Source organism: Schistocerca cancellata, chromosome 2 (genome assembly GCF_023864275.1).
Source record: "Schistocerca cancellata isolate TAMUIC-IGC-003103 chromosome 2, iqSchCanc2.1, whole genome shotgun sequence".
NCBI classification, from domain to species: Eukaryota; Metazoa; Arthropoda; class Insecta; order Orthoptera; family Acrididae; genus Schistocerca; species Schistocerca cancellata.
In genome coordinates this window covers 22,157,432-22,184,508 of record NC_064627.1, presented here as the reverse complement: position 1 = coordinate 22,184,508, position 27,077 = coordinate 22,157,432, and the positions used below count along the sequence as shown (strand labels likewise).

General features: G+C 42.8%; 1 protein-coding gene across 1 annotated transcript in view; it reads right to left on the bottom strand.

The window, feature by feature from the left end:
* Nucleotides 1–4,715: 4,715 nt before the first annotated feature.
* The window catches only part of LOC126143591 (glutathione S-transferase 1-1-like), a 45,373-nt gene continuing 23,011 nt past the window's right edge, over nucleotides 4,716–27,077 (bottom strand). Inside the window, exons 4-6 of the mRNA XM_049915438.1 lie at nucleotides 19,767–19,905; nucleotides 5,230–5,391; nucleotides 4,716–4,917 (exon numbers count right to left, since the gene is read on the bottom strand). Of these exons, the coding sequence (XP_049771395.1) occupies nucleotides 4,768–4,917; nucleotides 5,230–5,391; nucleotides 19,767–19,905 (451 nt within the window). The 3' untranslated portion in view covers nucleotides 4,716–4,767. The remainder of the gene's footprint in view (nucleotides 4,918–5,229; nucleotides 5,392–19,766; nucleotides 19,906–27,077) is intronic.

Genomic DNA, 27,077 nt, shown 5'->3' with positions numbered 1-27,077 from the left:
TTCGAGGGTCTTACCTCGTTCGATCTTGTCGAAGAGTAGAAGTGGGCACGGGCAGCGTCTGCAACTCAGACAGCGACAAGGAGCAAGCTACTGGTTAAGGTGCAGGCCACGGAACTCTGTGAGGAGAGGATACAGCTGAGATCCCCTGTAGGTTGACAACTGAGAATTCTCTCTATCAGTTGAATCTCATGGTCATAGAACCTATCTGCCTGGTTGTAGAAGAGCCGAGGCCAGCGAGTCTTCCTAAGTCCCCACGTCTGCCGTAGAAAGACACAGAGGCTGTGTCGGTATGCTCTGTGGGTCTCAACTTACCAGCGACTGCCTGACCCCTTATTTATACTACCTTCGAGCGTCACTGAAAGCTTCTAGAACATTATAGAAGGTTCTATGTATCTGGCCCAGAGGCTGGCCACACTTACCGGTACTTTTCCGTTATTATGAAACGCGTGGAAGCCATTTGGTTCGCTGTTATCGTCACGTAAGCTTATTTGCCTCCAGGCGCCGCTGTGTCGGCGCTGGGTAAACGCGATCATTAAATACTGTCGCGACGTTTCCTTCCTGGAACGTGCTGCTTCGTTGCTTTAAGATCTGAATTATTCTTACTACTGTTAATTTATACTTGTTGTTGAGTTAGACTCGCAAAAATGTTTCGACAAGGACTACGGTGGTAGCACTAGCAGCTCTAGCCAGCGATTCAGGAGGTTTCCCTTCGGCAAATGCCAAAGCTGTCCTGCATATCCCTTTGCATTCCCTGTTGGGAGAAACTAAAGCCACCCAAAACCACGAAGGCCAAGAAACCAAAACAGAACCCACAAGAAAGTATCGCACTTCCAACTAGCAGCAAAAGAAATGAACTAAATAAATAAAGAAATCTAAATCTAAATCACCCACGTGCGGCTGAAAAGGGCAGAGCAAGCCTTCGAACAGCTTACCCTTCTTCCTCCGAAGCAGGAATGAAAAGAGAGAACAAAACACCAAAGCTCTGGATTCAACCTCTAGAAGTACATGTCGAAGACTGCAGGTTATGCAACCGAAATATCATACAAGTACAGCGCGGATTACCTACAGAAAATCCGACTTTCCAAGATGACGACATTGTTGTACTTAGATAATTATTTACAAGTCTAACATTTTTTAGGAAATTGTTGCTGTAGTTTCTCTGCAATACTGGAAAAATGCTCCTCACACAGTCTGCTAATTAGCGTGCATCGTTTATTAGTTTGTCGAGCCCTCCCTTATGAATATATTATGTTTTTATTCGACTCACCACGTTTCCTGTTTAATGACAACCCATACTACGTTGTTGTTCTTCTCTGCATTGCATATTATTAGTATTTTGTCACATAAATGACTGTTTTCCAGCAAAAAAGTCCTTCTATAAATATCTTAATACCTGCAATAGAAATTTAAGAACTCTTTATGACTTTCTTTCATTGAACGGATTGGGAAAACTTCCTAGTACATGCTGTTGCCCATTTGTTGTTATGAGCTGTTGCTGCTGTAGTGAGTACTGTAGTACATGTCTTTCCAAAATTGGATCACATATTTCAGAAGGGCCCTAAGTCCACTTCTGTGACATTTTGTGCTGTGTACATTTCTTTGTTCTTTAGGGGTCGACGCATCATTCAGGGTGGAGGGTCTTCATATATCTTATATTACATCAGTATGAGTGAATCTGCTCGTGAAGTTGAACCTGTCGATTAGAAAAGGAGGAGGGTGCCCATTAGAAAAGCACGAGGAAAGGTGTACGTCATACTAAGCAGTACGAATCAAATGTACTCAAAACTGCTAAATTAAAGGTACTGGAGTATACCAATTACCGAAGTAAGCTAAATCTGTCGAACAACCCGTACATGCATTTCTAAGTGTTTCGAATCCATTAGTCAAGATGATCAGTTACCAATTTCATGCATTTTCTAGATCTTAGCAGTGAAGATGAGCAAGATCTTTACCTTGAAAGCCTAATACAAGCAGGAAAAGTAAAACGCCATACATCAGGGGAAGGAAAAAGTGCAAAGGGAAATTCTTTCAACATTTCTAAGCTTATTTGCGCTAGCCGAAAAAAGGGTGAGAAGAGCAAGACAGCTACTTCTGCTTGGAAAAAGCGGCAAAGATGAACGAGGAAAGTCAAAGAGCGGTAATTCAATATCAGGACTCGAAACTGCCAACGTTCATGAACACATATCACAATTTCCGACAAAAGAGTCTCATTATGATGGGAAAGCGTACCTTTACTTAATACAAAGATCATGTACGACCTTTACAACGAAGTGAACCATCTTTCTCCTATCAAATAGGAATACTATGTGAAAATACTTAACAAAAATTAAAAACAAAAGTTTGAATGAGGCATCGCGACGGTCTGCTTTTTGTGATTTAATGGTGCAGAAGAGAAAAGCCAAGAAATTTAATACTGATTTGAATGTAAGTGAAAGGCTGTGCGAAGAAAATAAACATATTTTGAGTCTGAGGTCTGACTTCATGCAGAATCTTCATCTACCAAAAGTACCTGTTCAAGGCCTATTTTATCTCCGGAACCAGAGCGTTAATGTTTTCGGCATTCACAATCTGCAGGACAATACGGCATTTCACTACCTTTATCACGAAGGTGTCGCCCACGAAGGTCGTAAAGAAGTGTGCACTTTTTTGTATCATTTCCTCACCTCGTGTGTCCGGAAGGACATAAAAATTGTCCATCTGTTTGGTGATAACTGCACAGCACAAAACAAAAATCACTGTTTAATGAGGATGTGACAAGCTTTCGTGAATGCTGGAAAATTCCAGTAAATATAGGTGTTCTTCCCTGTCAGGGGACACTCTCTCATACCGTCTGATACAGCATTTGGCACAATCAAGAGATCACTACGAAGAATTCACACAGCACATACTGTTATGGATTACGTTGAACTGACCGTATCATCGAGTAAAAGACGACGATTCTCTATAAATGTTATCTCAACAGATGAAATCTTAGGCTCCAAGTGGTGGTGGACAAGAGTTTCCGAGAGGATAACTCATTCACTAGAGACACTTACATCACGAACAGACCTGAAAGTAGCGTTCGGTGTTTCAACACTTCATCATTTTCTCTTCAGTGATGAGGTATTTGGTACTGTAACAGCCTGTGGTTCAAATACCCACACATTCAGATTAGGACTACTTGGATTGCCTCGATCCAACGTCAATTTCTCCGCTGTTGGAGCCTATTCACATGACTAAATTCCTATCAACGCAAAGAAGACTAGAATTCTGGAGTACTGTTCATCAGTAGCGAACTGCTGAGGGAACACCAGACATACAAGATGTGTGATTTGTAACTTCCAATACTAGCAAACGGTTTGTTTTCATGAACAGATATTGTGAATTCTTTAAATAGTGCCCCTAACATTTACTTACATGTTCGTTAAACAGTTTGTTTCTGACGTAAAGGTTTTAACATTTTTGTTTCAAACTTACCACAGAAAAGCTCTAAGTCCGAGAGAAATATTCAGCTCAAGACAATAAATAGACAAATGTTTGAATTTATAATAAGTCAGAACAATTGCTCATAGTGTACCTCTCACATGGTAGCTGCAAACACTTAAGAAAGTACCCTGTAAAATATTAAAACAGTTTTTTCCACTTTTATCAAAACTACATTGGGTGGTCATAGGACCCTTGTGAAATAAGCGATTCAGTTAAACCCAAATACCTAGAAAACTTGGAAAATTTCCTGTTTGCATTGGTTTCTCTATACTCCTCACCCTAACTTTGATTTGATACTTCTCTTGAAAAATCTTATATTTTGATTTCTGTTGAACGTACTTGTTAGGTCCACAGCTGATACTGTTGTTATTATTTGGCAGGAAAGGCAGTTATTTTGGTTACACTTCTTGCGATGTTGATCAACAGAGTCATTTGAAAACTCTGAAGGATATTTGTGATGGAGCTACTAGTTTCATTTGTAATACTTGTGTTTGTGTTCACGTCTCTACACAAAATTATTTGACTTCTGTCGTTGAGACTTTAACTAATGAGGAGGTACTGAAACTGTATGAAGTGAGGGAATTTGTATGCAACGGAAAGGTTGAATTCCTATTGGTGGTCATAACACTGATAATTCAATAGCTAGTGCTAATCTTCTTCTAAGGAAACATCAAAAGAAAATTATAAAGAAGGCAATTCAGATTCAATACGTCAGAGTATTCTTCATTGAAATCCAACTGACACAACTTTGCTTACTTTTAATTTTGTCCTTGTTTCTGTTAGGGAAAACGAGACTCAAGTTATGTAGAAATATATACAAGAAAGAGTTAAAATTTTCCTCCGCACTGCCATCTGCAGCATTTTCCCTGTCATTTACTGCTAGGTGCCTTGATCAAGTAATAGTTCGTAATACTGTCATATAATACTTTTCTCCTATGGTCTGAACCTAACTGCTCATGTTCTGTCATATAAATTATTGACCTCCGCTTTTGCATCACAATCAGTGAACGCAATTGGATGTATACAAATGGTATACCTTTGAGCCAAACGCCTTTGCAGACGGATGCCTCGGCAATATCAGTTGCGGAGAAAGGCTATGGAAATGTGAGTCTCGTGGATACGTAATTTCCCGAGTTAATCATACTTTTAAATCTTTTCCAAGTTCTGTTTCTACTTCTGTCACTATCTCAAAAAGTTTTGGAAAATATGCTGGATCGGTATTTTCATTTAACGAAAAGGTGTTAGGAACACAGGAGATTTATTTCAGCACAATATTATATTTACAAATTCTTATTACGTAATTTACTTTACTGACTGTAGTCTTTGCACGAGAGCTTCACGTAATCCTTTGCGATGTTCAAAAATCTGTGGAGTGCAACCTTCAAAACGTGAAAGCCACTGCTTGATGTTAGAGTACTTCATGAGGTCAAGTCCAGCAGCCTCTGGAGCGAGCTGGAAGGAATAAGTTATAATAGTTAGACGCTTACTAAATAATTACTTAACGTGTGGATTACAAAGATTAGACGCTAATAAAGTAACTACTTAACGTGTGGCGTCAACGGCCATTGCAATAAAAAAATACGTGATAATTCTCGGCAAAGTAAACTAATTTCACTAAGTATTGCTTCAAACAGCAATATTTTATGAACAACGAACAACATTCATATGCTATGTTATGATTGTAATAAAAAGCAGAACGAAGAGTGTTATAAGCGTGTAGTCATTTACTTATGACTTTCGAATAGGATATGTGTGCAGGTTTACCTCAACTCCAGCGAGAGTAATAGCTACAGCGTAGTCTGCAAGGGTGATCTTCTCTCCAGCCAACCACTGTTTGTCTTCCAGCATTCGTGTCAGGCTCTCTAGACTGTCGTTTACTTTGTCCACACTGCTGGGATCCAACGATGTGCCAAAAATTTGTGGTCGCTGTTGTAAAAAAGCATAAGGTTAACACAGAGGTCAATGATTATATAGTTACCATTACAGCTCATCTAAGCGGACTTGCGAGTAAACATGAATTACAGGTAAAAAAACTCACAAGGCAAGCAGAAAACCAAAGCGAATTTATTCTCTTGCAGACAGTGGAACATTACAGACTTAACAACGACGTGGTCTGTTAATTCTCTATTCGACGATCGATTGGCAGAAATTCTTCTAACTGCTCTCTGTTTCCAGTTAGTCTCTCATTGCTTCATTGGATCCTGCTCCTACACCATGCTTCATCTGAATTAACGCTTATCCTGAATCACTCCAAGCATGAATTAGAAAACGAATGTGTCGGTCGATATGACTAATTAATGCACTACATCTTTTCCGTTCTGTTGCTAACAGCGATCTTTCTGTCTTCACCTACTCTTCTAACAAATTTTCGTTTACTAGTCCATGTTTCTGAGTCGACTAAGGCTATGCTCCAGACGAAGCATCATTTAGGTTCCTTTACGTAAGAACCACCATTTTCTTGTACTAGGTTGCCTTTGCTTGTGCAGTTCTATTATTTATTTCCATTGAGCTTTTAACATATGATACGATTTTGCTTTGAAAGTAGTTAACGGTATTTACTACCCTGAACGAACGGTGTGTCATTAACTCTAATGCCTGCTTTCTTGATTTTGTTCTTGCTAACGCTTTCCCTTCGTTCTCCTCAGTGACAACTCTGTCGAAGCGAATTTTGATTTTTTTCTCCGATATATTCTTTATATTCGTCAATTTCTTTATCAATATACGGGTTGAACATATTTCACCATTAGAGTTTAAATAATTCGCTGATAGACAATCCATATACTATTCATCGATCTCTGAGACTTAGACCAACACTGAACAATTTTCATTACCATATTTCATTTCACATTGTCGAAGACTTTTCTTAGATCTACGAATGCAATAACTAACAGTTTTCTTACGTCTAGCAACAATGAGGCATTAGAAAGAAAGATCGAGTTTCCTGAACGATTAGACTAAGGTCGAAAAACTCATAGTTCTAGTTTCTGATGGAGATTTCCTGGAACTAAAATCTCTAAGCGGTGTTTTACATTTCAAACATTCGACCATAAGTCGAGTGCAGAGGTAACGACTTGTGTGAGAAAATCGAGTCAACGACACATCCTACACAAACAACTAGAAGTCTTCAAAGTAGTTCGAAAGTAAAGATTGCTCTATTTCCGCAGAGGGGCAAAACATGCTTGAACTGTAAGCGACATAAACATTCTCTATAGTGAGGCTAAGAAAGCACTGAAAGGTGGCTCCAGCGTCTGCTATCTCAATTAATCTCTCTCTGTAACCCTTACACCACCTTGCACAAAAATATTTGTGACGAGGACGAATGTTAATGCAGCAATATATGGAAAGAGAAAATACCTTTGTTGCACTCTTCCTTATGTTAGCATTCTCGAAAAGGTTTGAAATGGTACTACATAAGTTTCTTAACCATCCGACAACAAACAACGTACGTTTGAAAGCTCGTCGTGATGTCGAACTTACCATGCCTTTTATTTGTTGTAATAGATCAGAAGATGTTCAAGATCTCAACGTAACCGATAACCATTGTAGAGACAAACGCGAGAAACAATATAAAAAATATTAGAAAGATAACACACTCAAAAAAAAAGACAAAACGACGCACCACGAAGGAATTATTCAAATGGGACGGATATCGGCAGGCGTGATGTGCATGTGCAGTCAAATTACTATAATTTCAGAAATACTGGATAATTTATTCAGGAGGAAGAGGTTCACAAACTGAGCAAGTAAATAACGAGTTGGACCACCTCTGGCCCTTACACAAGAAATTATTGGGCTTTGCATTGATTCATAGGGTTGTTGGATATCGTCCAGAGGGATATTGTGGCAAATCCCGCCAAATTGGCGCGTTAGTTCGTCAAAATCCTGAGACCGAGGGCCCTGCCCATTATGCTCCAAACTTTCTCAGTTGGGGACGCTGCTGGCCAAGGCAGGGTTCGGTATGCGTGACGACACGCAGTAAGAACCGTCGTCGTGCGCGGGCGGACGTCATGTAGTCGACATGAAGCTCCGGATGCCTTGCGATGCAGGGCAACAAAACGGCGAGTAGAAAAGCGTCAACATGCAGCTGCGTGTAAGTCTGGCGCGGATGGCAGCCAAAGAGATCCTGCTACGAAAAGAAATGGCACCCCAAAACATCAGTCCTGGTTGTCGGGCAGTATGCCGGTTGACAGCCAGCTTGGTATCCCACTGCTCAGCAGGGCGTCTCCAGACGCGTATCGCTGGTCATCAGGGCTGAATTCGACGAGGGATTTACCACTAAAGACAATTCCACGCCAGTCAACGAGATTGCAGCGGCTCTGACGATTGCTCGGTCATCTCGTTCCGTCATCTCTCTCATCGGTCGCTTACTTCTTGACACTGTGTTCGGCCATGATTCATCCATTCCTGCCAACATCTTCGAATAATGACATCACTCGTATTCAATGTCGAGCGAGTCATCGATTACTCCTCTGAGTCCAACTACACGCCTTCTCTCAAATCCTGACATTTGCGTATATTGTTCACACGCCTGTCTGCGAGACATAGTTATTGTACAACTGAGTATATGGAATGAAAGTCATCTTTAGTATGCATTTTGTTAAAAATTTCTAAACAAAACTCAGCTCATTTTTCTTTGTCACTTCCTCTTAAAGCTTGCAACAGTTCCAGTTTGCAGGGTCTGAATGACAGGGGTTTTTGTAATACCTTCCACAGTGTAACAGTAGGCCATATTCAATTCTAGGCTAGCATGCCTGATTGATATACCTGGACTACGTACGTCAGAGACTGCTGGACGACCATGACACGGCCTCCTATGTGATGTGATTGTGAAACAGTTGTACCGATTAATGCTAGTTCGTCTTTGAGGCGGTGACTTGCGATATGTAGTGCACAATTGTCTCTGATCCGTAGTAGCGGATTTGGTTCATGAAACCATGAGGTACACTGCGTACGTTCTGACCGTTATACGACTTCGTGATGATGTTTGGAATAACTGATTTACGAATGCCACCTAACTGGAACTTCGGGAACTAACAGTGTTAGGCGGGAATGAAACTTGAAGATATACTGCATTCAGTGCTACATCAAACGTTTCTGTAAGTTATTAACCCTTTTCACGATAATGGTTACCTGACTATAACTACGAGGGCAGTTCAATAAGTAATGCAACACTTTTTTTTTCTCGGCCAATTTTGGTTGAAAAAACCGGAAATTTCTTGTGGAATATTTTCAAACATTCCCGCTTCGTCTCGTATAGTTTCATTGACTTCCGACAGGTGGCAGCGCTGTACGGAGCTGTTAAAATGGCGTCTGTAACGGATGTGCGTTGCAAACAATGGGCAGTGATCGAGTTTCTTTTGGCGGAAAACCAGGGCATCTCAGATATTCATAGGCGCTTGCAGAATGTCTACGGTGATCTGGCAGTGGACAAAAGCACGGTGAGTCGTTGGACAAAGCGTGTGTCATCATCGCCGCAAGGTCAAGCAAGACTGTCTGATCTCCCACGTGCGGGCCGGCCGTGCACAGCTGTGACTCCTGCAATGGCGGAGCGTGCGAACACACTCGTTCGAGATGATCGATGGATCACCATCAAACAACTCAGTGCTCAACTTGACATCTCTGTTGGTAGTGCTGTCACAATTGTTCACCAGTTGGGATATTCAAAGGTTTGTTCCCGCTGGGTCCCTCGTTGTCTAACCGAACACTTTATGGTGAACCATCTGTGCGGAATTGCTTGCTCGTCATGTGGCTGAGGGTGACAATTTCTTGTCAAAGATTGTTACAGGCGATGAAACATGGGTTCATCACTTCGAACCTGAAACAAAACGGCAATCAATGGAGTGGCGCCACACCCACTCCCCTACCAAGAAAAAGTTTAAAGCCATACCCTCAGCCGGTAAAGTCACGGTTACAGTCTTCTGGGACGCTGAAGGGGTTATTCTGTTCGATGTCCTTCCCCATGGTCAAACGATCAACTCTGATGTGTATTGTGCTACGCTTCAGAAATTGAAGAAACGACTTCAGCGTGTTCGAAGGCACAAAAATCTGAACGAACTTCTCCTTCTTCACGACAACGCAAGAACTCACACAAGTCTTCGCACCCGAGAGGAGCTCACAAAACTTCAGTGGACTGTTCTTCCTCATGCACCCTACAGCCCCGATCTCGCACCGTCGAATTTCCATATGTTTGGCCCAATGAAGGACGCAATCCGTGGGAGGCACTACGCGGATGATGAAGAAGTTATTGATGCAGTACGACGTTGGCTCCGACATCGACCAGTGGAATGGTACCGTGCAGGCATACAGGCCCTCATTTCAAGGTGGCGTAAGGCCGTAGCATTGAATGGAGATTACGTTGAAAAATAGTGTTGTGTAGCTAAAAGATTGGGGAATAACCTGGTGTATTTCAATGCTGAATAAAACAACCCCTGTTTCAGAAAAAAAAATGTGTTGCACTACTTATTGAACTGCCCTCGTAATTTGTAAACACTCTGTATTGTCTATGTAACTTTACATGTAACTTTACATGTAAAGTGTAACTTTACCAAAAGCTGTGTAGCGGTACACCGACCCGAAGTCACGCGTCTGACAATGCAACCAATGTGCGTAACGCGCGACTCGTTGTGTGAACGTAGGCTGGGACTCCGGGCAGACACTGGGCCGTTGCCTATTCGCGCCGATCGATCTGCCAGGAACAGCGTCCCCCAGCGCTGCTGGACGCTCCAGCATCCGATGGATAGCCGACGTCGCCATCGGCCCGCCACTCGCTCGCAGAGGTCGTGAGTTCGTGGCTCTGTGCCGTAGCCCTGGGGTTCACGCTTCGCCGGCAGACCAACCGCCACCGCGGGGGTCTTACAGACGGACCACGCCCAATCATCAATAATGGATTTCGTCCTATTTATGGCATATGCAGGGCTTGACCAGAAATTAAAGTGACAGAAGCTACAGAAGGAAAAGCGTTTAGAAAAAATAAGTACCGTAAACTTGAACCCTGGAGACTAACTTGAGCCCAAAATGAGGTGGAAGGATGTTCTTGACCGTTGGAAGCAATTAGATGCAGATAAAAGAATCGGTGTGCTTCCAAAGGATCAGTTCCCACTGTTGCAGCGAGCTGTTTTAGAAGAAATTGGTCCAAACATGAAAAGCAACCTAAAGGCAGGTTTCAAGAAAGCTTGATTGGTGCCTCTAGACGAAAATCAGATCATACGCCATTTGCCAAATCAAGACAAATCCAAGGCAAATGTAGACTTGTCTATGATTGCGGGTGCATTTCTTCAACGACTTCAAGAGAAGAGGGGCGAGTTTGTTACACCTCGCTCTACTAAGAGGAAAAAAGTGCCACCTTCACAGAGTGTAAGTGTGTCTGATTTCTGCTCTACCAGTAATACTATTGCCTCTGTGGAAAACACCCAACACCAGGAAGAAAGTCGAAAAATGAAAGCATCTTAAAAAACAACCAAGACCATCATAGGAAAAAGAAAACAAAAATAGGAAGACTCCACGTCAGAAGAAGATGACGCATTCAGTTTGAGATCAGGAGGTGACAGCGACCTCAGCCTCCACAACAGTGATGAGGAACACGTAGGACACTTGTCTATGGCTTCTTGCCAAACCAGAGGCAAATCAACACCGTCACCGGCGCCTGTAACGAAAGATGACCTAAAAATAGGCAAGTTTGTTCTGGTAAAATGGAACGGGAAGGAATACCCAGGAGGCGTCCTCGCTATAGAAGCAGAAGGTGTTAGAGTCGACTGCATGGAGTCTACACTAAAAATAAGGATGTCTTGTTGTATAAATTTGAAGATGTGGTAATGACAATAGAACCCCAAAAATTAATAAAAAGAGGTTTCTTTTCCTTAACTGGACTCTAATCATTGTTATATCCCTACATTCTTTTGTTTGTACAATATATAAAACGTGTTGTTCAAAAATAATATTTGTCCTTAAAATAAACGTTTGGAAGTTCACTGGATGATCAGAAATTATGTTTTTCAAATAACCATCAACCTACTTGGACCCAAACTGCCTTCAAATGGAAGTATCTATGGGAATTAAAGTCTGGGTTCAAGTAACCCAACTGTAAGGTTAATAAAATAGAAAAATAAAAATATTTACTATGTCACAAACAATGCGTACTGCACGTTAAAGTATCCATAATAAACGATAGTTTAATAATATAATGTGTGTCTGTGAAAAAATCTGTTGTGCCCATTTTTAAATATAATGTCAGAAGTTTCGAAATCTGGGCTCAAGCAGCCCGCGTTTACGGTATTTTTGGCGCTGGTCGGGTAAGACGTGAGCCATTTATGTTAGCATAGAATCTTGGCAGCGGTTCGTGCAGCCGTCAGGACCCAGTACGGTAACCCGAGTCTCGTGTGGTCGGGTCCATATGCGGATTTTTTTTTTATTATTTTCAGTTACAGGGTTTCGTACCTCAATCGGTAAAATCGGAACACTTATGGGATAGCTTTGTTGTGAGTCCGTCTGTCTGCCTGTCCGACTGTTAAAAACCTTTCTCCTCAGGAACACGCGTCAAGCTGAAATTCATGTCACATATTGGGTCTACGAGCCCTTGGCGGTGTAAAAAATTATAGTTTCTAAGTCAATGCAATCAAAAGACACGACCATTTATGTCACATATTGTAATAGTCGCAAACTGACGCATCGAAACCTGTGGGACACTTCCTGTTGACCTATTAATCATGAAATTTGTGAAGAAGCAAGGTTTAGCAGTACAAGTAAAGGGAAAAAATTGGGAAAGTCTTAATTTGTAATCATCTAACACGAAAAAATATTCTTTCCTCATTTGTTACTCAACTTCAAACTTGAAATTAAAACATACCCGGAAGTCTTGGAATTCCCGAGACCGATGTCTTGTCAGTATCAATGTCGATAACAGACAAAAATCGTCGAGATTCCACACTCCCGGCATGGAAGAACTGTCTATATACGTAATTAAGTTTGTTCGGAACCTTCAGAGCGGGAGTCCTACTCGCAACTGGCACATTTTTTTACGTTACTTAGACTGTAAATAAACCGCAATAATGCTTAACACATTTATTAAAATTTTCATGAAAGCCACGAAAGTGAAAGGCACAGGTAATTTTGGAACACAAAAAAAAAATTCCACGGATAGATTGTAAGGCGTACATCTGAACATATTATATAAAACTAGATACTTTATTATTTTACAGTTGATGATATACAGTTACTGGGCCGATATTTACCGTAAAAACTGCGGAAGCAGTAATTTTCTCAGCGTCTTGCACACGGTCGTATGGCGGGCGAATGTGGGGTTGGTATTCCACCGCTGTCCTGGGCACCTCGAGACACGCCTTCGGCCTGGACTCTCATTGAGTGGAGCAGAATTGTCTTCAGCGGCGAGCCTCACGTCGAGCTGATCCTCGATAACCGGCGAAGGCGTGACTGGAGTCGCCGCGGACAGCGGCGGGAAACCAGCCTGACTCTCGCCCACCGTACGGCCCGACAGCCAGGGCTCACTGTCTGGCGCACGATATGGTTTCAGAGCAGGACCCCTCCCGTTGTCATGCACGGTACCGTTACAGTACAGCGCTTGGTCCACGATATTCTACGCCCCGTTCTGTTGCCATCCCCGGCAACCCCTCCTGAGCTTACATTTCAGCAAAATAATCTGCCCCTCGCACACGTTCAGAGTTTCTACTGCTTGTCTATGTGCTTGTCAATCCCTGCTTCGGTCAGCAAGTTCGCCGGATCTCTTGCCAATTGAGAACGTTTGCAGCGTTACGAACAGGGTACTCCAACCAGCTCGGGTTTTTGACCATCTAACGTGCCAATTGGTCAGAATTCTGAACGAAACGTCTCAGGAGGCTTCCTAAAACTCTGTCAATCAACGCCAAGCCAAATAACTGCTTGCATAAGGTCCAGAGGTGGACCAACACGTTACTGACATGCTCAGTTTGTGATTTCTTTGTCTTACGTGCACATCATACAGGGTGTTTCAAAAATTACCCGTATATTTGAAACGGCAATAAAAACTAAACGAGCAGCGATAGAAATACACCGTTTGTTGCAATATGCTTGGGACAACAGTACATTTTCAGGCGGACAAACTTTCGAAATTACAGTAGTTACAATTTTCAACAACAGATGGCGCTGCAAGTGATGTGAAAGTTATAGAAGACAACGCAGTCTGTGGGTGCGCCATTCTGTACGTCGTCTTTCTGCTGTAAGCGTGTGCTGTTCACAACGTGCAAGTATGCTGTAGACAACATGGTTTATTTCTTAGAACAGAGAATTTTTCTGGTGTTGGAAATGCACCGCCTAGAACACAGTGTTGTTGCAACAAGACGAAGTTTTCAACGGAGGTTTAATGTAACCAAAGGACCGAAAAGCGATACAATAAAGGATCTGTTTGAAAAATTTCAACGGACTGGGAACGTGATGGATGAACGTGCTGGAGAGGTAGGGCGACCGCGTACGGCAACCACAGAGGGCAATGCGCAGCTAGTGCAGCAGGTGATCCGACAGCGGCCTCGGGTTTCCGTTCGCCGTGTTGCAGCTGCGGTCCAAATGACGCCAACGTCCACGTATCGTCTCATGCGCCAGAGTTTACACCTCTATCCACACAAAATTCAAACGTAGCAACCCCTCAGCGCCGCTACCATTGCTGCACGAGAGACATTCGCTAACGATATAGTGCACGGGATTGATAACGGCGATATGCATGTGGGCAGCTTTTGGTTTACTGACGAAGCTTATTTTTACCTGGACGGCTTCGTCAATAAACAGAACTGGCGCATATGGAGAACCAAAAAGCCCCATGTTGCAGTCCCATCGTCCCTGCATCCTCAAAAAGTACTGGTCTGGGCTGCCATTTCTTCCAAAGGAATCATTGGCCCATTTTTCAGATCCGAAACGATTACTGCATCACGCTATCTGGACATTCTTCGTGAATTTGTGGCGGTACAAACTGCCTTAGACGACACTGCGAACACCTCGTGGTTTATGCAAGATGGTGCTCGGCCACATCGCACGGCCGACGTCTTTAATTTCCTGAATGAATATTTCGATGATCGTGTGATTGCTTTGGGCTATCCGAAACATACAGGAGGCGGCGTGGATTGGCTCCCTATTCGCCAGACTTGAACCCCTGTGACTTCTCTCTGTGGGGACACGTGAAAGACCAGGTGTACCGCCAGAATCCAGAAACAATTGAACAGCTGAAGCAGTACATCTCATCTGCATGTGAAGCCATTCCGCCAGACACGTTGTCAAAGGTTTCGGGTAATTTCATTCAGAGACTACGCCATATTATTGCTACGCATGGTGGATATGTGGAAAATATCGTACTATAGAGTTTCCCAGACCGCAGCGCCATCTGTTGTTGAAAATTGTAACTACTGTAATTTCGAAAGTTTGTCTGCCTGAAAATGTACTGTTGTCCCAAGCATATTGCAACAAACGGTGTATTTCTATCGCTGCTCGTTTAGTTTTTATTGCCGTTTCAAATATACCGGTCATTTTTGAAACACCCTGTATCTACCGATTTCCGTCCCATCTGGACAATTCTCCAATGGTGCATCGATTTTAAAGTGTACATCAGAAACGTTACAACAGCTATCCAGATTGCCGCTTATGTGAAACAAAAATGATCAAGCTGTTTTCGCACTGGAACCTCGTACCGTCACACCAGCTTCTGGGCCCGTACGACAAATGCAATCTGTTTATGTTCGTTCTCCTTAGAGACTTCCTAAAACGACGCGTCCATCACGATGCTGTTAGCAGAACAGGGACTCGTGTGATGAGAGGACCCGGTGTCATAGAATCCACTGTTGTTATCGGGCACACCATTGTCGGCACCCTCTCTCTACTGCCGCGTCGAGAGAATCAGCAACAATGGTCACCACGCTGACACCCCATGTTGCAGTGTCCTAGAGGAAACGTGCCTTGTTGTAAATACACCTCTGCTCGGTAGAGCACATTTCTCCAACTATACTCCACAAGTCAAGTCACGTGACGTGGTAGAGGGTACTGCTGGTACCACTATCACCCCGACCCCTTTACCTGTTCCATTCACGAACGGTATGCAGATGAATGACCGTCGGCAAGGCTCCCAATGAACTCTAATCTCTCTCTCTCATTGCCTGCCTCTTCCTGGAAGATACAGTCTCGGAATTTTAACAGTGAATCTCTCCGTGATGCACAACGCCTCGCCGGCCGGAGTGCCCGTGCGGTTCTGGGCGCTTCAGTCTGGAACCGCGTAACTGCTACGGTCGCAGGTTCGAATCCTGCCTCGGGCATGGATGTAAGTGATGTGCTTGGGTTGGTTAGGTTTAAGTAGTTCTAAGTTCTAGGGGACTGATGACCTAAGATGTTAAGTCCCATAGTGCTAAGAGCCATTTGAACCACAACGCCTCTCTTGTAACGTCTGCAACTGCAGTTTGTTGATCATCTCCTTTAACGCTGTCGCACCAAGTAAATGCATATTTTTCGGGCGCTAGTCTCCTGGACTCACTGATATCATTGATAACCTTAACGGCGTTGAGTGTGGCCGTCTCTTACACATCGATTCCCTCTTCCACACCAAAGTGAGCAGCGGAATCATGGAACAATAAACCGTACATTGTATAGGCCACGATTCTGCTGATGTTGAATCTCGATGATTTACGATTTTCCTCTTACATTTACAGTGGACAATATTCAGCAGCTCATATTTAGTAAACAACATACACCATATTCGTAAACAACATAATACACTAACAAAACACGTAAGATTCACTGCATATGTATTTTGTTACGGGGTGTCCATACAGACCCGCCATCAAGACCCACTATCGTTTCAGAACATCACAGCTTGAAAAATATTAGAGTTAGAGAATATTGGTTCCTTGCAAAACGTTTAGGAGCTCTCATTTTTTTCCTTTGTCCTTTGTTCCGGATTTGACCTGGAGTAGATCGAAATGGCGACAGACCAGGAGAAGAAGCAATGTATAATCTGATATGCAGAATCCAAATGTGTGACAATGGTACTATGGAATTATCGACATCAACATGAGAGTGTACTACCGGCAAAGAAATGCTTAATAAGGCACTTTATATACTTTACAGAAAGGTTGTGTCAAAGATCTTCCTCGAAGTCGATTTTCCGCCGTGACTCAAGCACGTGTTGACATTTCAACACCGCCCACACAACTCAGTTACTCGTGCAACATGCGAATTGCAGGAACAGTGATTATCCACAAAATGCGAGAGCGTGCTGAAAAGTAATGCTTCCGAATTTTTATGCGAATGCTCTTAAAACTTTTTAAATTAAACAGACGTCAGTAACATTTTAAATCTATATATTCTTCGTGTCTACATATATATTTGTCAACTTATTCTGCCTGGCGACGAACACATTTCTCGAGAGATATGGTTGTTGATTCCGTCACTGTAGAATGTTTGAATTCGTTGACGGAGCTACCATCTCACCTCTGGCTGCACCGCTTCATCATTATCAAAACGAAATTCTCTAGGGTGTTTTTTAAGTTTTGAAAAAAAAATTAAAATTGGATGGGGCCAAGTCGTTTTTATTATATTTTATTTACACGTCAAGTTCCATAGGACCGAACTGAGGAGCATATCTCCAAGGTCATGGAACGTCTCAATACGTGAAATTACAACATAAAATTAATAACAGATAAAAATAAAGTGTGTATGAACCAGAAAAAAGTCAAGCCATAAGTTTGAGTAAACGCAATCAGCAATACAACAAGAATCTGCTTGATTTTTCAAGGAACTCCTCGACAGAATGGGGGATGATCGATGACACTCGACCCAAGGCGCCGAATTGTAGCAGATGTCGCAGCACTCGTGTGTGGTCGGGCATTGTCGTGCTGAAGGAAAGTGCGCTCCATGTGTGGACGAACACGATTACAGCACGTTGTTTCTCACGCACCAACAAAGTTACGTTATGTACAGCCATGTTACACGGTACCGAGCAATTCAGAGCCCTCCAGCGACAAACGCTTGTAAATATGTACACATGAAGAATAAAGATGAAGAATATAATAACGTTTGTTTTGTATAAAAAGCTTTACAAGTTTTCACATAAAAAATTCGGAGGTATTACTTTTTAGCGCGCCCTCGTATTACATTAGCGGTTACGCCTTTTTGGCTACGAAGAGCAAATGGCCCAAGGTCTGCAGCCAAAGGATCGTCCTCCACGGATACATTCGCGTGTTCCATTCTGACCTCCAGAGATGCTGACAATGACTACTTGAAAAAGTTATTGTTTTTAGAAGAGACAACGTTTCACGTTTCCGGACATGTGAACCGCCACAACTTAGGGCTCCGAAAACCTACACAAAACACGTGCCTGAGGCTTAATGTTTGATGTTCCCTAACGCACGATGTCTTTCCATTAAACTGCACTAGTCAGTGATATTGCTACCCTTCATGTACGAATCAATGCAACAAGTAGAACTGTTGATGCTGCAGTGCTAATCAGTACATGGGCATAACTCGAATTTCACGCTGGTTCTTGTAAGCGACGAATGGGGCATACAGTGAAAGTCTGTCACAACAGAAAAAAACTTTGAGAGCTGCTAAACACTCATTTTTTCAAAGTTATGATTATTTGAAATGATAGTCGGACCTCGTGAACATCCTGTATTACTAGCAAGTCATTAATACTAAGCATATATAACAGAGTCAATGTGAATATCTTTCGTGAATTGTGACTTAATCTCGATGAAATTAATTTAACAAAATTTTATACACTTTGTCACTTATTTGTATGTAATAAACTACAACGCAAAACAGTTGTTGTGTTATACATTTGTAACTAATATTATTGTTTAATAACGATTGTAAATGGTAAACCAAAAATGTGTGACATAAGTGAATTTCTTTTGTTCCCGTTGAAATGCTGGATTTGAGACTACTGAAATCAAAGATTAAGCAGTCTTGTGAGAATGTGTTGAGGAAGTACTACTTGTAAACTGTCAGGGTGATGCGGAAAATAACAAAAGAATGAATGAAATATGTAGAAGAACAAATGCAAAGGCATGTTTATAAGTCCATGTATGAACATGGAATGAGTTCCAGCCTGAAAAAATAGTCTTTTAGCAAACAGGAATTTCCGATTCGACAACTGTGCTAACAACGATAATGACACTGATGGAGAATCGACATGAGGTAAGTAGGAGAAATATTCTCTTATTATAGCGTGGATTACTTTCCGTCAGTGCTTGGCGGGCAAAACTTCCTGACGTTATGCGAAATTACATTTATTTGGTCACGAACCGGCTTTCAGCTTCTTAGGCCATATTAAAGTCACAACTGAATGTCACAAATAACGTGCTACTTACACAACTACCGTTTACACAGAAGATACAAATGGTACAAAAATGATATATAGTGTTTACATAAAGAAGCATTACATTTTTTGTCACGCAGGTATAATTATACATAATATATGTGACATGCCACATTAGTATTAGTTGATCAAACTCGATTTCCGTTTTTCTTTCTTTCAAATTTAGTTTTAGTTACAAGTAATAGATTTAAATTATAAATTAACAATTATTATTCATCAGTTGTTAATAGAACCTCCACTAAAAAATTTTTTCCTTTTTTAGTTAATGTACTTATTTCTGCGTGACAAAAAATGTAATACTTTCCTGTGTAAACATTCTACATGTCATACTTTTTAATCTTATGTATCTTCTGTGTAAATAATGTGTGTGTAACTCGTACGTCATTGTACCTGTATTTGCGACAAGAAGTTGTCACCTGAAGATGACGAAGAAGTCGAAAGCCTTTTCGTGGCCAAATAAATGCTAATTTTGTAGAATCTCAGGAAATGTTTCCCGTTTAATATTATATTTAATGTTATAGTAGTACATTTACTTAAGATTATTGACAATAAGATGCAAGCTAAACTTCTAACATGTGTCATAAAATGATATTCCCACAAACAAACAACATTCGGATATGATTTACAAATATCTTTCCCTACATGAGAAAAGTAGATGGCGGTATTTCTATCAGCTTCGTGCAGTATAGCTGAGAAGCTAATAATTTAGATATCCGTGCCTGTAGTATGCGTAACACCAGTTTAATGTAGGCCTCATACCGTCCTCATGGTGTTACAATCTCTGTGGCCTGATTGTGAATAATGTCGGAAATTAATGTAGTGGGCTTTTCAGGCTTCTGAGGTAAATCACGGACAGTGACTACTGCTGTTATTGGAGCTAAAGTGAGAAATGAAATAATCAGTTTAAACACGCTAAGAGTTGTTTATACATATACATAGAAACGAGCAACGTTGTACTTACGAAAACGCTGGCCAATCTGTTGAATAGATCTTGATCGAAAAACAGCTTTTGGTCGACGAGAACACGTTTGTTCACATCTTTCGGGTACAGTGAGTCGTCTTTTGCATATTTTGAGACGATGTACATGGATATGGCGCGGCTGTTATGGAAAAAGACATTAATATTATCCATATATCATGTTAAACTTATTATATCTTAGAACCTAACGTGTTACTTGTTTTCGTGTGGTCGCTTGTGTTGGTAAATGTTTTGCCATCCACTACGCGCGAGTTATTTGAAATTTGTATGGAAGAGCTGAAACTGCATCATGCCACACATCTGACTGCTGTATCTTATCACATCGATTGTTAGTGTAAGGGGGTTATCGACAGCAGATATCTCGCAGTTACTAGACACGCTAAATTCTCGCAATTCTACAGGAATAAGTGATAGAGAGATTAGTGCCAGTAGCGTTGAGAGTTCTTTGGAATGGGGCTATAAAGCTTTTCGGAATCCCTATCAGATTCTATGAAGAATTTGCGGATGGGTAATCCACTTCATTAACCATAATTTACGATAGATCTTTCGAACAAAAAATACCTTGTCTGCAGTTGCAATGTAACAGCTGTCTACAGGAAAGGTAGCAGAAGTAGTCCACAAAACTACAGTCCGGCATCATTGACATCCATACGATGTAGAATATTGTAATATGTTCTGAGCTCAAATATAACGAGGTACTCCGACCAGAATGACCTCCTGCATGACAACCAGAAGGGATTCCGAAAATAACTGTCACACAGAAAGACATCTATTGTTTTTCTCACTGACATCCTGAAAACAATGAATCAAGGCAGTAAGGTAGAGGCGGTACCTTACTGGAGCCTGAAAAATGTTTCACTCACTCCCATACCAAGGTCCGTTCCGAAAGTACGACAGTATGTAGTCTCAAACGAAATATGTGAGAGGGCTGAGGATTTCTTGCTGACAGATAGTAACCTCAGACTTTTCAGAGATGGTGCAGTTATGTACAAGTTGTTCGTAAAGTTGCTATGCTGTTGTAACATTTGTTCAAAATGACACCCAAGGCTATACAAGCCGGAACTCACGTAATTTTTTTGCAGAACACATTCTGCAGATCTGATTTGAAATTCTTCTCACCTACCCAGTTACTTAATCATAGCTAACACTTCGTTCAAGAATCATAAAAGAAGGTTGTATACGTGGAAGAATCCTGGAGATACTAGAAGGTATCACATAGATTATGTAATGGTAAGACAGAGATTTAGGAACCAGGTTTTAAATTGTAAGACATTTCCAGGGGCATATGTGGACTCTGACCACAATCTATTGGTTATGAACTGTACATTAAAACTGAAGAAACTACAAAAAGGAGAATTTAAGGACATGGGACCTGGATAAACTGACTAAACCAGAGGTTGTACAGAGTTTCAGGGAGAGCATAAGGGAACAATTGACGGGAATGGGGGAAAGAAATACAGTAGAAGAAGGATGGGTAGCTTTGAGGGATGAAGTAGTGAAGGCAGCAGAGGATCAGGTAGGTAAAAAGACGAGGGCTGGTAGAAATCCTTGGGTAACAGAAGAAATATTGAATTTAATTGACGAAAGGAGAAAATATAAAAATGCAGTAAATGAAGCAGCCAAAATGGAATACAAATGTCTCAAAAATGAGATCGACAGGAAGTGCAAAATGGCTAAGCAGGGATGGCTAGAGGACAAATGTAAGGATGTAGAGGCTTATCTCATTAGGGGTAAGATAGATACTGCCTACAGGAAAATTAAAGAGACCTTTGGAGAAAAGAGAACCACTTGTATGAATATCAAGAGCTCAGATGGAAACTCAGTTCTAAGCAAAGAAAGGAAAGCAGAAAGGTGGAAGGAGTATACAGAGGGTCTATACAAGGGCGATGTACTTGTGGACAATATTATGGAAATGGAAGAGAATGCAGATGAAGATGAAATGGGAGTTACGATACTGCGTGAAGAGTTTGACAGAGCACTGAAAGACCTAAGTCGAAACAAGGCCCCGGGAGTAGACAACATTCTATTAGAACTACTGACAAACTTGGGAGAGCCAGTCCTGACAAAACTCTACCACCTGGTGAGCAAGATGTATGAGACAGGCGAAATTCCCTCAGACTTCAAGAAGAATATAGTAATTCCAATCCCAAAGAAAGCAGGTGTTGACAGATGTGAAAAATACCGAACTATCAGTTTAATAAGTCACAGCTGCAAAATACTGACACGAATTCTTTACAGACGAATGGAAAAATTGGTAGAAGCCGACCTCGGGGAAGATGAGTTTGGATTCCGTAGAAATATTGGAACACGTGAGGCAATACTGACCTTACAACTTATCTTAGAAGAAAGATTAAGAAAAGGCGAACCTACGTTTCTAGCATTTGTAGACTTAGAGAAAGCTTTTGACAATGTTGACTGGAATACTCTCTTTCAAATTCTAAAGGTGGCAGGGGTAAAATACAGGAGCGAAAGGCTATTTACAATTTGTACAGAAACCAAATGGCAGTTATAAGAGTCGAGGGGCATGAAAAGGAAGCAGTGGTTGGGAAGGGAGTGACACAGGGTTGTAGCCTCTCCCCGATGTTATTCAATCTGTATATTGAGCAAGCAGTAAGGGAAACAAAAGAAAAATTCGGAGTAGGTACTAAAATCCATGGAAAAGAAATAAAAACTTTGAGGTTCGCCGATGACATTGTAATTCTGTCAGAGACAGCAAAGGACTTGGAATAGCAGTTGAACGGAATGGACAGTGTCTTGAAACGATAATATAAGATGAACTTCAACAAAAGCAAAACGAGGATAATGGAATGCAGTCGAATTTAGTCGGGTGATGCTGAGGGAATTAGATTAGGAAATGAGACACTTAAAGTAGTAGAGGAGTTTTGCTATTTGAGGAGCAAATGGTCGAAGTAGAGAAGATATAAAATGTAGACTGGCAATGTCAAGGAAAGCGTTTCTGAAGAAGAGAAATTTGTTAACATCGAGTATAGATTTAAGTGTCAGGAAGTCGTTCCTGAAAGTATTTGTATGGAGTGTAGCCACGTATGGAAGTGAAACATGGATCATAAATAGTTTGGATGAGAAGAGAATAGAAGCTTTCGAAATGCGGTGCTACAGAGGAATGCTGAAGATTAGATGGGTAGATCACATAGCTAATGAGAAGGTATTGAATAGAATTGGGGAGAAGAGGAGTTTGTGGCACAACTTGACTAGAAGAAGGGATCGGTTGGTAGGACATGTTCTGAGGCATCAAGGGATCACCAATTTAGTATTGGAGGGCAGCGTGGAGGGTAAAAATCGTAGAGGGAGACCAAGAGATGAATACACTAAGCAGATTCAGAAGGATGTAGGTTGCAGTAGGTACTGAGAGATGAAGAAGCTTGCACAGGGTAGAGTAGCATGGAGAGCTGTATCAAACCAGTCTCGGTACTGAAGACCACAACAACAACAACAACAGCGAGTTACCTGAGTTTTCCAGTCACAAAGCGTACGTGGGCTGTTGCGATACATACCAGATTTTGCTGCTCCCCAGAGAAGAAAGCCAGATGAGTAAGGCCCTGCGAACGACGGGACCATGGCTTCGTTGACATGACGCGCCTCCCAAAGAACTCTCACAGAAGAAGCACAGTGTTGCCAGCTGTGTACATAGCAGCGTTATCTTGTAGTTGACTTCGTTTTCCTTTAGGTGGCCAATGAAGTCGTGGATATTTATTGAAACAGTACCGTTAACTGTCCACGGTTTCTTCAAAAAATAAAAGACGAATAGAGCGCCGTCTAAATACTGCTAGCCACGTTCCAATTTTCTGGTTGTGCAATGGCGTTTCAAGCACACATCGATGAATCTCCGTTGACCATAATCGTGAGTTCTGTGTGTTAACGTGACAAGAGAGTCGGAACCAGACCACGTCTGTACAGAAGGTGATATCAAGAATATCAATGGTGCTCTTCCCGATTAAAGTTGTAAATCATTTGCAACAACGGATTCCCTTTTGATGTATGTATGCAGACAGAAACGGCGAATGAAAATTTGTACAGAGGCTGAGATTTTTTTATGTGTTTTTTTTTAAAAGTCGAGATTCGAACCCATATCTCCTGCTCCTTTTTTATTATTTTTTGTTTTTGTCAAGTGCTCTACCGAGTTTTTTAAATTTTTTTAGTTATGTTCGGTTAGGATGTTAAGGGTACCAGCAAAAGAAAACAAAAAAGGCAGGACGCACCGCCAATTGTGACCCTACTAAACAAAAATAAACTGATCAGTCTTCAGGAGTCGCCATCCTAACTACCCCTAAGTCCCCCCCCCCCCCCCCCCAACTGAGAAAACAAAGATAACTAAAAGGGCAATAGTTCTAGCGTCAATCTTTAAGGGAGATAGGAATGACAGTTAGGAGATCCCAACAACCATAAAACAAGGATTTTTCTTTGTTTGGATGTATCATATCTCTTTGTTGGCCTATATGTGTCGGTTCACATTATCGTGGCAGGTGATCACGAATGCGTCACGAAATACGGAACAAAACACACCCCATCTATGAAGGAGGGATCACAAAAGACACTGTGGTATTATCCTGCGAAAGTTCGTCGGTAACCGGCTGAGCATACTTTGCGCGATCACGTCCCAATTCCAGAAGTCGAGGACTCTGTGTGGACTGTTGTGAAAGAGGCATTCTAACACCTGACTTCGAAACCAGATGTTTGGTTGGTGTTTCGTAAGCACATAGTGTGAAATCTGGGCCAACAGGATGAACTCCGCGGAACCGGCATTGGCGCAGCACGGAGGTAACAGCCCATGATGCACAGGATGAGGAGCCAAACGTCCTGTTTCACAGCGTCGGTGTTGTCGGGTTGGCAGCCAAAGCAAAGTGGCAAAGTAGCCAGTCCTATATGATGAGGGCGACAAAAAAATGGTTCAAATGGCTCTGAGCACTATGGGACTCAACACCTTAGGTCATAAGTCCCCTAGAACTTAGAACTACTTAAACCTAACTAACCTAAGGACATCACACACACCCATGCCCGAGGCAGGATTCGAACCTGCGACCGTAGCAGTCCCGCGGTTCCGGACTGCAGCGCCAGAACCGCTAGACCACCGCGGCCGGCAGGGTGACAACTGATCGGGAATTTACCACTGATAACGACATGCCAGAGTGCAGACACATACGATGCTAAAAATGGGTGCATGGACGCAACCCCAGAACATCTGCCAATTAACGTCTACGTACTCTACTTACACGGGCCTGTGAGGGGTGGGCGATGCAAACAAAGGATAACAGCCCTTCGCACAGGGCGGCAGGTGACCAGGAGATCGTACCGAACGTAGCTGAATGCTATGAAATAAGTTACGATATGGTACATTAAGACGGAGATGAGTGATATGTCGATCGGCATTTGGGGAGAAGTTGGTCGGAGGGTATCCAAGAGACTACGTGTTAAGGCCTGGGAGGACCCCCACCAGTGCCGCAGTATACTATTCACAAAAAGCGCGATGGTTCGCGCTCGCACTTTGACGAGTCTGACGTCACCTTTTAGAGGAGGCAATGTTGTAGCGGACCTCGCAAAGGGCACCTGCTGACGCGAAGTATCCGATGGCCGATTTAAGTCGGTGACCAAGGTGCAATGGCATCGGGAGGATCTGGGCAACAAGTACCAGTTTAGGGGCCACATACATGCTGGTAGTTGGTTCAAGCTGCACTGGACATGGCAGTGAACATAGTGCCACATGGGCTGTAAAGTCCAGCGGAAAGTGTGTGGAGCCTGTAAAGTCTGCCCCTAAGTAACAAAGAGTGGTACTGATGGGAAATGCGTCTGGTACCACAACCTGGAGTCCATGCCTGATATGCATCATCATCGACTTGTGAACGTTAAGGATGCTACCTGACATATGTCCCTACTGCTGAATCCACTGGATGGCGTCACTGAATTCCAGCGGGGAACAGAAGGGAATTAGGAGATCCTCTGCATAGGTCCTGCAGTGACAGGTATGATCACACAAGGTGAAATCCTGTAGGTGAGTTGTAAGACTGGCGATGAGGGATTCCAGTGCGATGGCATATGGTAGTGTGGGCACGGGGCATCCCTGACGTGCAGAACAACGTATAGGAATCGGTCCAGCAAGTCTCCCATTGACTTGGACCACAGAGGCAGCGGGAGCAGTAACGGTGAATGGCGTCCACAAAGAGTGACGGGAACACTGTATATGTCTTGATAGTGAGGATGAATGGGTGATGAACCCATCATTTTGCACGACAATGCGAGGGTGCACACAGCGCAAGCAGTGGCTGCTCTGTTCGGTCGACTTAAGTCCTTGTGACTTTGATTTGATTCCGAAGATGAAGGAACCACTTCGTGGCATTCGCTTCAGAACTATTGCAAAGATTCGACAGGCAGTAGACCGCTCCATTCGCACCATGAACAGAACAGGCTCTGCTGACGGTATACTACGCCTTCCACATCGCTGGCAACGGGTTCTACGCGACGCTGGTGACTACTTTGAAGGACAGTAACAGGTGCAAACATGTAACCCTTCTGTATCGGCTGTGAATAAACAGTTGCCACAATTTAAGTTCCATCCCTCGTAACCGGCGTATCGGAGTGGGTCGTCACCCAAATGTCAACGAACGAAAGTGTTCGACTAGGGTACACAGCATAGGCCATGGCGACTAATCAAGAGAATCGTCCTTCAGGTGAGGATGCAGTCAAAATCGCCGCCCACAACGAAGCGATAAAAGCATCTGGAAATGGGATGGGCCACATCATCTGCGAAGAACGTGGACCGCTGCCGCCGACTCGTGAAACCAGATATCGATGACGTGCACGCCAAGGATTGTCCTGTCCGGACGGGGGGAGTGTCGTATCCTTGACCGGGATCCCTCCGTGTATGTAAAAGGCCACTCCGCACCCCGGGTGGTTGGCTACAGACGTGAACGTGTCATATCCGTAAACTGCTGGTAGCGTGGCAACACAAACTTGCTGAAGATGGGCGACGTCGATCATTGGCCCAAAACATATCACGGAGGAACTGCAACTTTGGTGGAGTGCCGACCGTGCTGACGTCCAGTGTGGCGCACCGGCACGTCGGTGCTGGACGCGTGTAGGGAGGGCCCGTCCAGTGGTGTCCATGTTCCGCCTTTAACCCGCCCATGCTTGCCCGGTGGCCAGGCGGGCAGGCCGCCGCGCGTTGTCAACAGAACGGGCAGGCTGCTTCACTCCCAGCCAAGCCAAGCAGAACCCAGCCCGGGCAGGGTGCGGGAAACTTGCTTGCCTGCCCATATTACTGCTGAGCTGCGCTACGCAGCC